This window comes from Ranitomeya imitator, chromosome 6 (assembly GCF_032444005.1).
Source record: "Ranitomeya imitator isolate aRanImi1 chromosome 6, aRanImi1.pri, whole genome shotgun sequence".
Classification (NCBI taxonomy): domain Eukaryota; kingdom Metazoa; phylum Chordata; class Amphibia; order Anura; family Dendrobatidae; genus Ranitomeya; species Ranitomeya imitator.
The window spans coordinates 499124119-499139605 of record NC_091287.1 but is presented as its reverse complement, the minus strand read 5'-3'; the positions used below and the strand labels follow the sequence as shown (position 1 = coordinate 499139605).

The window sequence follows — 15487 nt, the reverse complement described above, 5'->3', positions numbered from 1 at the left end:
CAACCAAGGTCAGGAGCTTCCATGGGCTCCAGTGTCCGTGCCTCTGGCCCTTCTCTGTGCATAGAGCCGCTGATAATTCCATAAGTGTGGCTTTCTGACCTCAATAAACACCTTTCTTCTTAAAGGAGTCTTCTGGTATAATCATTGTGTTAATGTTCTATAACATTTTAATATATTTTGTATTTTAGGTTTTTATTTTCAAGATGTGTTTTGCTGTCTGTGAATGAGAGCAGTCATATTTCCATGCGGAGGTTGCAGACCTCATGTACAGGGCATCCTGCGCTGAGCTGAGGACTGGCTACAGTCTGGGCAGTGCTCTGTGAGCGGAATATATCCGCACCTGCTCACCTTTCTCTAGGGGGGTTTGCTACAATCTGCTTACGTTCAGACGTTTCTAAGTAATGCTTTCATTCCCAGACAGCACGCAAAGCTGAAAATGCTGAGGACCCGAAAGTTGTAGAGATTTTTCTTTATACTGTGATTGTTTTATTTCTTTACTATTATTTATTATTGGCGCCATTTATTCCAAGGTGCTTTACATGTGACAAGGGGTGTACATGATAATGAATACATTAATCTTAAACAATAAGTCACCGACTGGTTCAGGAGGAGAGGACCCTCAATCTACAAGGAATGGATGGGGACACAGTAGGTGAAGATAGAGCTGGTCGTGCAGCGGTTTGGTGGTTACTGCAGGTTGTAGGCTTGTCGAGAGAGCTGGGTCTTCAGGTTCCTTTTGAAGGTGAGAGTTTGTTGTGATAGAGAGTTCCAGAGTAGGGGTGATCTATGAGAGAAATCTTGTATACGATTGTGGGAAGAGGAGATAAGAGGGGAGTAGAGAAGAAGATCTTGTGAGGATCGGAGGTTGTGTGCAGGAAAGTAGCGGGAGACGAGGTCACAGATGTAAACAGTAGACAGGTTGTGGATGGCTTTGTATCACATGGTTAGGGTTTTGTACTGGAGTCTCAGGGTATTGAGGAGCTAGTAAAGGGATTGAGAGGGGAGAGGCCGGGGAATAGCGGGCGAAATAGGTGGATTAGTTGGGCAGCAGAGTTGAGTATAGATTGGAGGGGTGCGAGAGTGTTAAGGCCCCTTCACATTAAGCGACGCTGCAGCGATACCGACAACGATCCGGATCGCTGCAGCGTCGCTGTTTGGTCGCTGGAGAGCTGTCACACAGACCGCTCTCCAGCGACCAACGATGCCGGTAACCAGGGTAAACATCGGGTTACTAAGCGCAGGGCCGCGCTTAGTAACCCGATGTTTACCCTGGTTACCATCCTAAAAGTAAAAAAAACAAACAGTACATACTTACCTACCGCTGTCTGTCCCCAGCGCTCAGCTGCTCTGCACTCCTCCTGTACTGGCTGTGAGCGTCGGTCAGCCGGATAGCAGAGCGGTGATGTTACCGCTTTGCTTTCCGGCCGCTGTGCTCAGTCAGTGCAGGAGGAGTGCAGAGCAGCTGAGCGCCGGGGACAGACAACGGTAGGTAAGTATGTACTGTTTGTTTTTTTTACTTTTAGGATGGTAAACATCGGGTTACTAAGCGCGGCCCTGCGCTTAGTAACCCGATGTTTACCCTGGTTACCAGTGAAGACATCGCTGGATCGGTGTCACACACGCCGATCCAGCGATGTCCGCGGGAGATCCAGTGACGAAATAAAGTTCTGGACTTTCTTCAGCGACCAACGATCTCCCAGCAGGGGCCTGATTGTTGGTCGCTGTCGCACATAACGATTTCCTTAACGATATCGTTGCTACGTCACAAAAAGCAACGATATTGTTAACAATATCGTTATGTGTGAAGGTACCTTTAGAGGGGAGGCCACAGAGCAGGAGGTTGCAGTAGTATTTGTGTACTAAGGGTTATGCCTGAAATACTATCTATAGGAAAGGAGATAATTTGCTGATCTCTCGGGGGGTTCAATTGCAAGGAACCACCTACCTCATGATCTTGGCTGTGGAATCTGGCTCTACAGAGCCCCATCTACAGTTGAACCCAGAAGTTTACATACACTATATAAAAAGACACATATGCATGTTTTTATCAATATCTGACATGGAATCCGAATAAACCTCTCCCACTTTAGGTCAGTTAGGATTACCATAATTATTATTTGTTAAGTGCCAGAATAATGAGAGAGAATGTGTTTTTTTTTGTAAGACATTTATATTATATTATTTACTAATTAAATGTATGTAAACGTTTGACTTTGCAGTATTTGGTACCATTTCTCTTAACCTCTTTCCGACATCGGGCGTAAAAGTAAGCCGATGTTGGACTTCCCCTGTTTGGTGCGGGCTCTGGCACTGAGCCTGCACCTTTCCGGGCACATGTCAGCTGATATATACAGCTGACGTGCCCACAACAGCTGCGTGTGGAATCGCGATCGACCCGTGGCTATAAATTACTTAAATGCCATTGTCAATTGGACAGTGGCATTTAATACGTGCTTCCGATAAGCGTGCCAGAAATCCCGCCCATCGGTGACCCCATCACGTGATCACGGGTCACCAATGGGTTGGCATGACAACCAAAGTTCTCCAGCAGACCTCTATGGTTGTCATAGCCAGATTGCTATGAGCGCAGCCCAGTGGTCGGCGCTTATACCAAGTAAATATTCTACATATAGGCGATCTGATCATTACCTGTATTTAGCAGAGCCAATCTAAGTACTGCAGCTTCTAGTCTCCCATGGAGACTATTGAAATATGCAAAAATTAAAAAAAAACAACAAAAAAAAAACCCCTTTCTGTCATTAGACGTACTATTCCGTCCATGTGGGGTGGGCCCTACTTCCCATGGATGGAATAGTACGTCATAGGCGATCGGCCGTGCTCTCGGGGGGAGCACGGCCGATCTCCGCCAGGTGTCAGCTGATTATTACAGCTGACATCCGGCACTATGTGCCAGGAGCGTCACGGACCGCTCCTGGCACATTAACCCCCGGAACACTGCGATCAAACATGATCGAGCGTTCCAGGGGCACAAGGAAGCATCGCACAGGGAGGGGGCTCCCTGTGTGCTTCCCTGAGACCCTCGGAGCAACGCGATGTGATCGCGTTGCTCCGCGGGTCTCCCACCTACTTTTTCCTGCAGGCTTCGGATCCAAAATGGCCACGGGGGGCCTTCCGGGTCCTACAGGGAGGTGGCTTGCAAGCGCCTGCTCAGAGCAGGTGCCAGCAAGCCACCTCCCTGCAGTGCCTGTCAGGTCACTGATCTGACACAGTGCACTGCAAAGTGTCAGATCAGCGATCTGTCACTGTAACATGATGTCCCCTGGGGCAATGTTGCAAAGTAAAAAATATATATATTTACACGTGTAAAAAAAAAAATAAAAAATAAAAAAAAAAAATCCTAAATTAAAGAAAAAAATAAATAAATTTCTTTGTCCAAATATAAAAAAAGTACACACATTTAGTATTGCCGTGTCCGAAATGACCCGACCTATGAAACTGCCCCACTAGTTAACCCCTTCAGTGATCACCGTAAAGGCAAAAAATGCTTTATCATACCGCTGAACAAAAAGTGGAATAACACGCAATCAAACACAGATATAAATAACCATGGTACCGCTAAAAACGTAATCTTGTCCCGCAAGAAGAGCCGCCATACATAGTCAGCGGAAAAATAAAAGTTTATAAAATAGATTTTATTGTATAAAAGCGCCAAAACATAAAAAAAAATGATATAAATGAGGTATGGCTGTAATTGTACTGACCCGAAGAATAAAACTGCTTTATCAATTTTACCAAACGTGGAACGGTATAAACGCCCCCCAAAAGAAATTCACGAATTGCTGGTTTTTGTTCATTCTGCCTCACAAAAATCGGAATAAAAAGCGATCAAAAAATGTCACGTTCCCGAAAATGGTACCAATAAATACGTCAACTCTCCTATTTTGACCAAAAAATAAAAGTTATGGCTCTGAGAAGAATGGGAGCAAAAAAGAAAATGCAAAAACAAAAATACCTCTGGTCAAGGGGTTAAACCGAATGACTTGGGTCAAATGTGTGGGATATCCTTCCACAAGCTTCTCACAATAGTTGGTCGGAATTTGGGCCCATTCCTCCTGACAAAACTGGTGAAACTGATCCAGGTTTGTAGGTCGCCTTGCTCGCACCTGCCTTTTCAGATTTGCCCATAAATTTTCAATTTGAAAATTGAGATCATTGTGATGGCCACACCAAAACATTGACTTTGTTATCCTTAAGCCACTTTTTTACCATTTTGGCAGTATGCTTTGGGTCATTGTCCATTTGGAAGATCCATTTCCGCCCAAGCTTTAACTTCCTGGCTAAAGTTTTAAGATGTTGCTTCATCATTGCCACATAATCTTCTTTTCTCATGATGCCATCTATTTTGTGAAGTGCACCAGTCCATCCTGCAGCTAAACAACCCCACAACATCATGCTGCCACCCTCGTGTTTCACAGTTGGGATGGTGTTCTTATGCTTCCAAGCTTCTCCCGGTTTCCTCCAAATGTACCGATGGTCATTATGCCCAAAAAGTTCAATTTGAGTTTCATCAGACCACAGGACATGTCTCCAAAAAGTTAAGGTCATTGTTCCTGTGTGCATTTGCAAACATTAATCTGTCTTTTTATGTTTCTTCTTGGAGTAATGGCTTCTCCATGGCAGATTGACCTTTCAGCCCATGTTGATAGTGTCAGTATCCACTGTGAAACGATGACTATATCTCACCAGCTTTCACCATCATCTTCACAAGGTCTTTTGCTTTTATCCTTGGGTTGATATGCACATGTTGTCGGACCAAAGCACGTTCATCTCTGGGACACAGAACCCGTCTCCATCCTGAGCAGTATGATGGCTGGACATTCCCATCTTCTTTGTACTTGCGTATAATTGTTTGTACAGATGAACGAGGCACCTTCAGGCATCTTGAAATTGTACCCAAGGATGAGCCAGACTTGTGCAAGTCCACAATTCTCTTCCTGATATCTTGGCTTACTTCTCGAGACTTTCCCTTGATGCTACACAAAGAAGCAGTGTTTCAGGTGTGCATTAAAATACATCCGCAAGTGTCTCTAATTCAGATCTTTCCAAAAATCAGAAGCTTCCAAACCCATGACCTCTTCAGTCCAGAATTGATTAAAGGCATAATAATCTTAGTGTATGTAAATTTTTGACTTTGCAGTAAGTGATAAAAATTCCTTAAACATTATCTCTCTCATTGTTCTGGCATTTGGCAAATATTAATAATTATGGTAATCCTAATTGACGTAAAACAGGAAAGGTTTATTCTGAGTTCATGTCAGATATTGAGAAAAACCTGCGTGGCATGTGTATTTTTTTATATATCGCATGTAAACTTCTGGTTTCAACTGTTTTTCCTGCCCACAAAGTCTGCACGTTCCTGCTATGTGACTGACTAGGTAACAGTCCCATAGAGCACATAAGATAAGTGAGGCCAATAAATCTGTATATTCACTTGTACTTATTGCTTTACCCTAGTACTCACCGGATGAAGGTCTGCTCCCAGTCACTGACCAAGCCAGGACCTTGATCACCCACCCAAAAGAATGGGTCTGTATATAGAGGTCTTTTCAGCGCTTATAATGAAGTGGTATGTTAAATTGTGCTTCCCCCTAACCTGTGATATTCATGTCCTGTCAAGAAGATTCAGCACTTGCGTAGTAAAATACATAAATGCAGTGTACGATTGTACCGGCTGCCACCAAGTTATCACAGGAGTCGCTGAGAAGTTATCCCCGATTGGAATATTGATTTTGATCGTAGAAATACAATTTATATGTATGACTTTATAATAAACCACGAAGGCTACACAGGAGAACGGTCTACCAGAGTTTTTGTGGTTAACTAGGTTTGCCAGTAGGACATTTTAGAGAGCAACCTGTTTTGGGGGGTTTATTTTTTTAAGTTCTATTTGACAGATTTTGCTCTATTTTCCACAAACTTCTCCTAGTCCATTTAATTTATATGTGCTTTCATTTTCTTATTTTAATAATTAGCAAAGTCACAGCACATAGGGGGCAAGGTTGGTGTTCTCAATAAACATTCCTTTGTCCTGACATGTTTTATCTTCATTTTTCTTTTTTTTTCTACAGGTTTTCCTCAACCAGATTAATCCTACATTGTCACTTTGCTAAGCAGGAAGCACCTGGCCATTTGTTTTTTTTTTTGTTTTGTTTTGTTTTTGTTTTTTTCTAGTTCTTAACCCGGCCAGAAAAGAATTTTGGGCAGAATGACTCTATGGAAAAAAATCAGCCGATACTTGCGAGATTTGATGTCGTCGTATGTAACGCAGACCCGGGTGGATGGACAGATCATTCAATGTGTAAAGATGGTTTAACCCCGAGATGAGATCAGACGTTCAGTGATGACCTCATCGCTCCATTTTAAGGCGGGATAACTTCTCTTTTGACCTCTTTGACATGTTAAGAAGCGGCACTAGCCACCAAGTATGAGGAATTTCTACACCTAAAAAAAAATAGAAAACCCTTTATTTTTGAACTTTCTGTTTAGTCTTTTTCCACTGCTGCACCAAAAGTGTTAATACAGCGGGTGATCTTTTTTATGTATATTTTATTTGTTCAATTTAGGAAACCAGAGGTTCACTTTCTGTAGAATAAGACCACTTGCTCTGCTCAGAGAAGACTGGCTTTTCCATATCTGCATACATTGTGTGTTGTACATGATGCAACATTTTTTTTTTTTTTTTCACCTAGATCAGAATTTAAAATATCGGAAAAAAAAAAAAAAAAGCTTTGAAATATTCTATGTAACCTTTTTAGTTTATGATAATAAAAAAAAAAAATATAAAGGTGGAAAAAAAAAGTTAAGAAAAATAAGAAACAAAAAAAATTATGAATTTGTGTGCTGGCAACATGAAGCAGACTTTCCTGTGAATGCAAATGCCCTCGCATGATGCACTCCCGTCATTTATTTTTGCTTTTGTCAAACACTATTTGTTACATTTATATATTAAATATTTTGTATATATTTTGTGAACCTCTTGTGAACATTATATTATAGTAAAGTTGCTTAAGTATGAATTGGCGCTTTAATTATTCACTTACATTTTTTATTAATATAATTCTCTAAATAAAAAATTAAAAAAAAAGGTTTTTTTTTTTTTTTTCTGGGTTCCGTCAAAAGAAACCCTCCCTTGTGCACCTATTAACGACCATGAGATATTTGGATCATTCTGTACTGACGGTCCTATCCATGGAGCAAACATTTGTGCTTCCTCTGAATATTTTTATTTTTTTTTTTCCTCTTGGTTTGTGCTCCACGTACATCCATGGTGAGAAGCCACATAGTCCAGCAACATAAGAAAGGCGGATGTGTATATACATTACTGTGTGGATGTTCTTCATATAAAGATTCCCCTACGCACGACACTACCTGAGCTCTTCGGCTTTGCATGGAGCGATGATTTAGTGGATGCTGAGATTGTTCATATCTATATAAACCAAGACTTGGGGAATTTATGGATACACCATGAAGCAGATTTCCTCTTCTGGCATCCAGGCATGGAGGGAAGCCAAAGGAACCCAACGGTGTCAACTCCTGGTCCGAACCGATAGTCTTGTAGACTTGGAAGCTACTTGCATGTTCTTGTCACATTTACACCGCTTTTGTGTTTAAACCATCAGTGAGAACATTGACCCAATGGTTTCATGGCAAAAAAAAAGCTGAACAATTCTATGTGACTATATACATTTGTGTGTCATTGCATGTCTAGATAAGTTTATCATAGTTAGCGCTATAAAAAGTAGTTTTGTTTGTTTATACTCTGTACCGATTCCATGACTGTTTAATTAATGCTGTATTGCACAAACTGCAAACAAATAGGAAAAAATAATTGTCTGTGAATAAACTGTTTACATGTGCACATAATAATAAAATGCTTTTTTTTCTGCTTGTCCAAATACTCCTGGGTCCTCAGCGCTCCTTGTGATCACAGTGGATGAGTCTCTGCAGAACTAGTGACCACTGCTTATCCATAGACAAAGTACAGGCCTTTCCAGTATTGGGATGGCAAAATGATTAAAAAAAAAAAACACAAATTCTTATAAAATTCTGCAGCTTCCACTGAAGGGTTTGCTTTACTTTGATTTATATATCAAATTTTAATGTCTGCGGAAACATGACAAAAATACATCTACATCACATAATGATTAGCTTAAAAAAAAAATTCTAAATACCGTATACACTCGAGTATAAGCTGAACCCCCTAATTTTGCCACAAAAAACGGGGAAAACTTATTGACTCGAGTATAAGCCTAGGGTAGGAAATGCAGCAGCTACTGGTGAATTTCAAAAATAAAAATAGATGCGCCATACCGTTCATTATTGCCCTATAAGATGCTCCATATAAAGCTGTGCCACATATAATGCTCTGCACCGTTCATTATTGCCCCATAGCTGTGCCATATAGTGCTCTGCACCGTTCATTATTGCCCCATAGCTGTGCCATATAGTGCTCTGCACCGTTCATTATTGCCCCATAACTGTGCCATATAGTGCTCTGCACCGTTCATTATTGCCCCATAGCTGTGCCATATAGTGCTCTGCACCGTTCATTATTGCCCCATAGCTGTGCCATATAGTGCTCTGCACCATTCATTATTGCCCCATAGCTGTGCCATATAGTGCTCTGCACCGTTCATTATTGCCCCATAGATGTACCATAGAAAGCTGTGCCATTGCTGCTGCAAAAAATAAATAAAAAAATGCCATACTCACCTCTCTTGCTTGCAGCTCCCAGCGTCCGGTCCCGCCCGGCGCACACACTATATGTCATCGCGCCCTCTGACCTGAACAGTCAGTGCAAGAGGACGCGAAGACAGAGCAGTGCCCGGCGTGTGGAATGCGGACAGGTGAATATGTAATACCTGCTCCCGGCGTCCGGCTCCTCCCGGACAGCTGGTCTTCGGTGCCGCAGCCTCTTCCTCTGTCAGCGGTCACCGTTACCGCTCATTAGAGAAATGAATATGCGGCTCCACCCCTATGGGAGTGGAGTCCATATTCATTACTTTAATAAGCGGTCCCACGTGAGCGATGACAGGGGAAGAGCTGCGGCACCCGGAGACTGTGGGACTGCAGGGACAGCGCCAGGAGCGCCGGAAGCAGGTAAGTATGCCTCAGCGCCCTCTCCCCCTCACCCGCTGATCCTGCCACCCACCGTGACTCGAGTATAAGCCGAGATGGGCACTTTCAGCCCAAAAATTTGGGCTGAAAATCTCGGCTTATACTCAAGTATATACGGTATATATATTTTATTTTTTTTCCTTGCATTTCGGATTTACTGATTTTGGTGCAGTCTTGGGATGCGTAAGCTTAGACTACATCCTATTACTTGGCTTCCTTTCTGTTATGAGTTTGGTCTGAAATTTTGGCAAATTTTAGGGCACAGGAAGCTTCATAATTTTACCTCTGTGCCATTCTAGTGAAGCCACACTACCTTTTTTTATTATTATAACTGAGGTGTTGAGTGTCTTAAGTTCAGGTTCAGACGGGTGTACTTCACGGACGGTATACAAACCACAGTGTCCACATGTGTTTACATAGCGCACGCATACACTATAGAGCACTTGCCAGCCTGTTTTCTTCATGACCATTGTGTTACCAAAGTTCCTGCTGTGTCAATAACACAGGATTGCTATTATCAGTGCAGTTTCTGCTAGTAGTTGCTGTGGGCCCTTATGAGAATGGGGGCCTGAGCAATTGCCCAGCTCCTTCCTCCCCAACACTGGCCCTGACTGTATCACTGCCACACGTGGGGGCGCATTTTGCTGCTTCCTTTCATAACCTGGCACAATATATGGCAGAGCCAGTGATGTACAATGTCCTGCGACCTCTGACTCTGCCTACCAAAGAGTGCAAAATCGGGATATTGGCCATGCAGCTGATGTGATATATCTGGACTTTGCAAATGTGCATTTAATACTGTATCACCAAACAGACTTGAACTGAAGCTTCAGAAGCAGGGACTAGGTGCCATTTCTATGCACATGTGCTTAAAAAAAGAGACAGGAAACAAAAAATAGTTGTAAATGGTGCATTTACTAAATGGGATAAATTCAGCAGTGGAGACCTCAGGGATTAATAGTGGGAGCAGTAGGAATGCTTGGTCTGAGGGAAAATGTGTGTAAATGAGTAAATAACTGGCTTAGTGATAGAAAGCAGAGGGTGGTTATAAATGGTGTATTCTCTAACTGGGTCGCTGTGACCAGTGGGGTACCGCAGGGTCGGTGTTGGGACCTATTCTCTTCAACGTAGTAACGATCTGGTGGAAGGTTTAGGCTATGTGCACACGTTGCGGATTATTTGTGTTTTTTTAGCGTTTTTGCGCTATAAAACCGCAAATAATCCCATCATTTATAATGGAATCCGCAATTTCTGTGCACATGATGTGCGTTTTTCCGCATGAAAAAGGCATTGCGGAAAAATAATGAACCTGTTCATTAATTTGGCGTTTTTTTTTCGCAGATTTCCCACTAATGCATTGGGAAATGTCCGGGAAAAACGCGCAAAAAATGCATCAAAACCGCGCAAAAAAAAGCATGCGGATTTCATGCGGAAATCTGGCAGAAATGTCCGGATTTCCACAGGAATTTTTTGCATGAATTCCTGAACGTGTGCACATAGCCTTACACAGTAAAATATCGATATTTGCAGATGATACAAAACTATGTAAAGCAGTTAATACAAGAGAAGATAGTATTCTGCTACAGATGGATCTGAATAAGTTGGAAACTTGGGCCGAGAGGTGGCAGATGAGGTTTAACAATGATAAATGTAAGTGCATGTAAAGAAGCTGCGGAGACACCATCATGTGTTTCTCGACGCAAGCAGTGAATAGCCAGGCCTTTCCCCGGGAAGGAACAACCACGGGAAGGGCAGCATCCTATGAAGGAAAGCCACCTATGCCAAGCATGGTATCCATCCACAGACAGCTGTTTCGGGGTTTTTGCCCCTCATCAGTGTGGAGTAGGAATCTGGCTATTAGGAGCAGTGCCTAGTAAAAAGGCTATAAAGGCACAGATGATTGGCCTTGGGGAGACCAAAACATCCAACACTGCGGAGACACCATCACGTGTTTCTCAACGCAGTGATTCCAGAACACTGCCCCCATCCCTTATGGGAAATATGCAGATGCATGTAAAGAAGCTGCGGAGACGCCATCACGTGTTTCTCGACGCAAGCAGTGAATAGCCAGGCCTTTTCCCGGGAAGGAACAACCACGGGAAGGGCAGCATCCTATGAAGGAAAGCCACCTATACCAAGCATGGTATCCATCCACAGACAGCTGTTTTGGGGTTTTTGCCCCTCATCAGTGTGGAATAGGAATCTGGCTATTAGGAGCAGTGCCTAGTAAAAAGGCTATAAAGGCACAGATGATTGGCCTCGGGGAGACCAAAACATCCAACACTGCGGAGACACCATCACGTGTTTCTCAACGCAGTGATTCCAGAACACTGCCCCCATCCCTTATGGGAAATATGCAGATGCATGTAAAGAAGCTGCGGAGACACCATCACGTGTTTCTCAACGCAAGCAGTGAATAGCCAGGCCTTTCCACCTGAAAGGAACAACCACGGGAAGGGCAGCATCCTATGAAGGAAAGCCACCTATGCCAAGCATGGTATCCATCCACAGACAGCTGTTTCGGGGTTTTTGCCCCTCATCAGTGTGGAGTAGGAATCTGGCTATTAGGAGCAGTGCCTAGTAAAAAAGCTATAAAGGCACAGATGATTGGCCTCGGCGAGACCAAAACATCCAACACTGCGGAGACACCATCACGTGTTTCTCAACGCAGTGATTCCAGAACACTGCCCCCATCCCTTATGGGAAATATGCAGATGCATGTAAAGAAGCTGCGTAGACACCATCACGTGTTTCTCGACACAAGCAGTGAATAGCCAGGCCTTTCCCCGGGAAGGAACAACCACGGGAAGGGCAGCATCCTATGAAGGAAAGCCACCTATGCCAAGCATGGTATCCATCCACAGACAGCTGTTTCGGGGTTTTTGCCCCTCATCAGTGTGGAGTAGGAATCTGGCTATTAGGAGCAGTGCCTAGTAAAAAGGCTATAAAGGCACAGATGATTGGCCTCGGGGAGACCAAAACATGCATGTGCATATTTCCCATAAGGGATGGTGGCAGTGTTCTGGAATCACTGCGTTGAGAAACAGTGTTGGATGTTTTGGTCTCCCCGAGGCCAATCATCTGTGCCTTTATAGCCTTTTTACTAGGCACTGCTCCTAATAGCTAGATTCCTACTCCACACTGATGAGGGGCAAAATCCCCGAAACAGCTGTCTGTGGATGGATACCATGCTTGGCATAGGTGGCTTTCCTTCATAGGATGCTGCCCTTCCCGTGGTTGTTCCTTCCCGGGGAAAGGCCTGGCTATTCAATGCTTGCGTCGAGAAACACGTGATGGTGTCTCCGCAGCTTCTTTACATGCATCTGCATATTTCCCATAAGGCATGGGGGCAGTGTTCTGGAATCACTGCGTTGAGAAACACGTGATGGTGTGTCCGCAGTGTTGGATGTTTTGGTCTCCCCGAGGCCAATCATCTGTGCCTTTATAATGATAAATATAAGGTTATACACATGAGAAGAAGGAACCAATATCAGCATTACACACTGAATGGGAAACCACTAGGTAAATCTGACAGGGAGAAGGATTTGGGGATCCTAGTTAATGATAAACTTACCTGGAGCAGCCAGTGCCAGGCAGCAGCTGCCAAGGCAAACAGGATCATGGGGTGCATTAAAAGAGGTCTGGATACACATGATGAGAGCATTATACTGCCTCTGTACAAAGGAGGGCAACAAAATTAATAAAGGGGATGGGTGAACTACAATACCCAGAGAGATTAGCGAAATTAGGATTATTCAGTCTAGAAAAAAGATGACTGAGGGGCGATCTAATAACCACGTATAAGTATGTAAGGGGACAATACAAATATCTCGCTGAGGGGGGCATTCTTTGCGTCTGGAGGAGAGGTTTTTCCACCAACATAGAAGAGGATTCTTTGCTGTTAGGGCAGTGAGAATCTGGAATTGCTTGCCTGAGGAGGTGGTGATGGCGAACTCAGTCGAGGGGTTCAAGAGAGGCCTGGATGTCTTCCTGGAGCAGAACAATATTGTATCATACAATTATTAGGTTCTGTAGAAGGACGTAGATCTGGGGATTTATTATGATGGAATATAGGCTGAACTGGATGGACAAATGTCTTTTTTCGGCCTTGCTAACTATGTTACCATGTAACTGCAAGTATCAGTACTGGGAGCATTGAGGACCACAAAGATGTGTATTAGAAACCATTACATTTATTCTCTTTTCTGTCAATCCCATCCACAATGTCATTAATAAAGTGGCAGTCTTTGCTGATGACAGCAAATTATATGGGATATTAAAACTGAGCTTAACAGTATAATATTACAGAATGATCTGCATGAGCAAACACACGGTAGATGAGATTTAGGCTACGTTTACACGTTATATTTTTTATGCATTTTTTTCCGCAGGTGAAACCTACTCTCTTGACCGTAAGAATCTTGCTGCAAAATAGCAGGTTTTGCTTAGCTTTTGCTGCATTTTTTTTCCTTTTTTTCCCTTGCTGTTTAGCCATGGCCCATTTGTCTCTTGTGCATGATAAACTTTAGTTTAGTGCATGAAATAAAAATCCTGATTCTACTTCATCAGGTTTCAGCAAAACACAGCAAAACCGGATACCTGTGGGGTATTTTTTTCAGCATTTTTTGCACCACCCATTACTTTTCAATGGGTGAAAGACCTGAGAGCAGTGACATGCTCCATTCTGCAAATGCCAAAGTTTTGCGCAAAATAGGACAAAAAAACAAAACAAAACAAGGTGTGTGCATGAGATCTCTGAAATCTCATAGACTTTCCTTGTACAGTGAAACGCAGATGAAAATTAGCATGAAACGCTGAAAAAATGTGATGTGAGCATAGCTTTAAAGGGAATCTCTCACCATATTTCACCAATCTAAACCATTAATAATACTGCAGTCTTCCCTGTATGCCTCATATCAGATGTGTTGTTGAGAAATCCTCTTTTGCCACTTTATATAAATGACCTCTTTCAGGCTTTGGGAGGACGATGCACAGAAGATAACTCTGCCTCCAGAGCTTATTTTACAGGAAGAGAGAGTTACCAGTGTGAGACAAGTAACTAACACAGAACAGGAGAAATGAAATTTGTCTTCTTGCAAACAAATTTTTGCAGCGCTTGAGCTCTACTGTATTGCAACAATATTGCAGCCCTGTCTGCCTGTGAGATGAAAGCTGAAGCTGCGAGGAACCTGCATATGTGTCAGTTATAATCACACACAGCTCTGCAGTGAGCTCAAGAGAGCAGGGAGCATGTGGTGGGTCGTTCGCGAATGAACCAGGACAAAAAGCCAGCTCCCTGTTATGAACGATGAGAGCCAACACCTCCGTGAGAGCCGCCAAATTCCTTAAATGTCTCTCACTGGGCATAAAATTCCGGTGTTTGGTGGATGTAACTTCGCCCACCAGAACCAAACTACCTCCACTCATCACTTTTAATTGGCTAGCTAAGTAGGCGAGGTTTTGACCATGGGTGCGCAAGTTTTCGGCCCCATTAACATCTTAAAGGGAACCTGTCCCCAAGTTTGGTCGATGTGAGATACGGCCACCACCTTTCAGGGCTCATATACAGCATTCTATAATGCTGTATATCTGCCCCCTACCAGACCTGTAAGAGAAGAAAAATAACTTTTATGATACTCACCTGCGGGGCAATGTCCCCGAGTCCCTCCCATGTACAGCTCCCTATATACAGTATGATGTCCCCACTGCTCCATCAAAACAGTATAATGGTCTGCACACTGCATGAGGCCACCCCCAAATGTAGTCCACAAACTTTTTAATGGCTCCCAAGCAGTATAATGATTCCAACATTAGCTCCCACTCTGTATAATGGCCCCACAGTAGCCCACAAACTGTATAATGACTCCACACTTCACGCTGTATAATGGCCCTAATATAAGCTCTCACGTTGCATAATGGTCCCCATATCATCTTTCACACTGTATAATGGCCCCCACGCTGTATAATTCTCCCACATTATCTCCCACACTGTATAATGGCCACGGCCACAACATTAGCTCCCTTGCTTTATAATGGCCCCACCTTGGCTCTCACACTATATAATGGCCCCAGTATTAGCTTCCCCACTGTATAATGGCCCCACATCAGCCCACAAACTGTATAATGACTCCACACTTCACGCTGTATATTGGCCCTAATATTAGCTCCCACGTTATATAATGGCCCCCATATTATCTTTCACACTGTATAATAGTCCCATATTGGCTCCCACGCTGTATAATTCTCCCACACTGTATAATGGCCACAACATTAGCTCCCTTGCTCTATAATGGCCCCACATTGGCTCTCACACTATATAATGGCTCCCATATTAGCTCCCTCACTGTAT

At 43.3% G+C, this 15487-nt stretch overlaps 1 protein-coding gene across 5 annotated transcripts in view; it reads left to right on the top strand.

The window, feature by feature from the left end:
• The window catches only part of ESRP1 (epithelial splicing regulatory protein 1), an 80018-nt gene extending 72100 nt beyond the window's left edge, over positions 1-7918 (top strand). For 2 of the 5 annotated variants that reach the window (XM_069731700.1, XM_069731701.1), the window contains exons 15-16: positions 5476-5587; positions 6090-6775. In XM_069731700.1, coding sequence (XP_069587801.1) covers positions 5476-5559 — 84 coding nt within the window. In that variant the 3' untranslated portion in view covers positions 5560-5587; positions 6090-6775. Of the gene's footprint in view, positions 1-5475; positions 5588-6089 lie in introns of all 5 variants that reach the window. The other 3 variants (XM_069731699.1, XM_069731697.1, XM_069731698.1) reach the window with 3 other exon arrangements.
• Positions 7919-15487: the final 7569 nt, after the last annotated feature.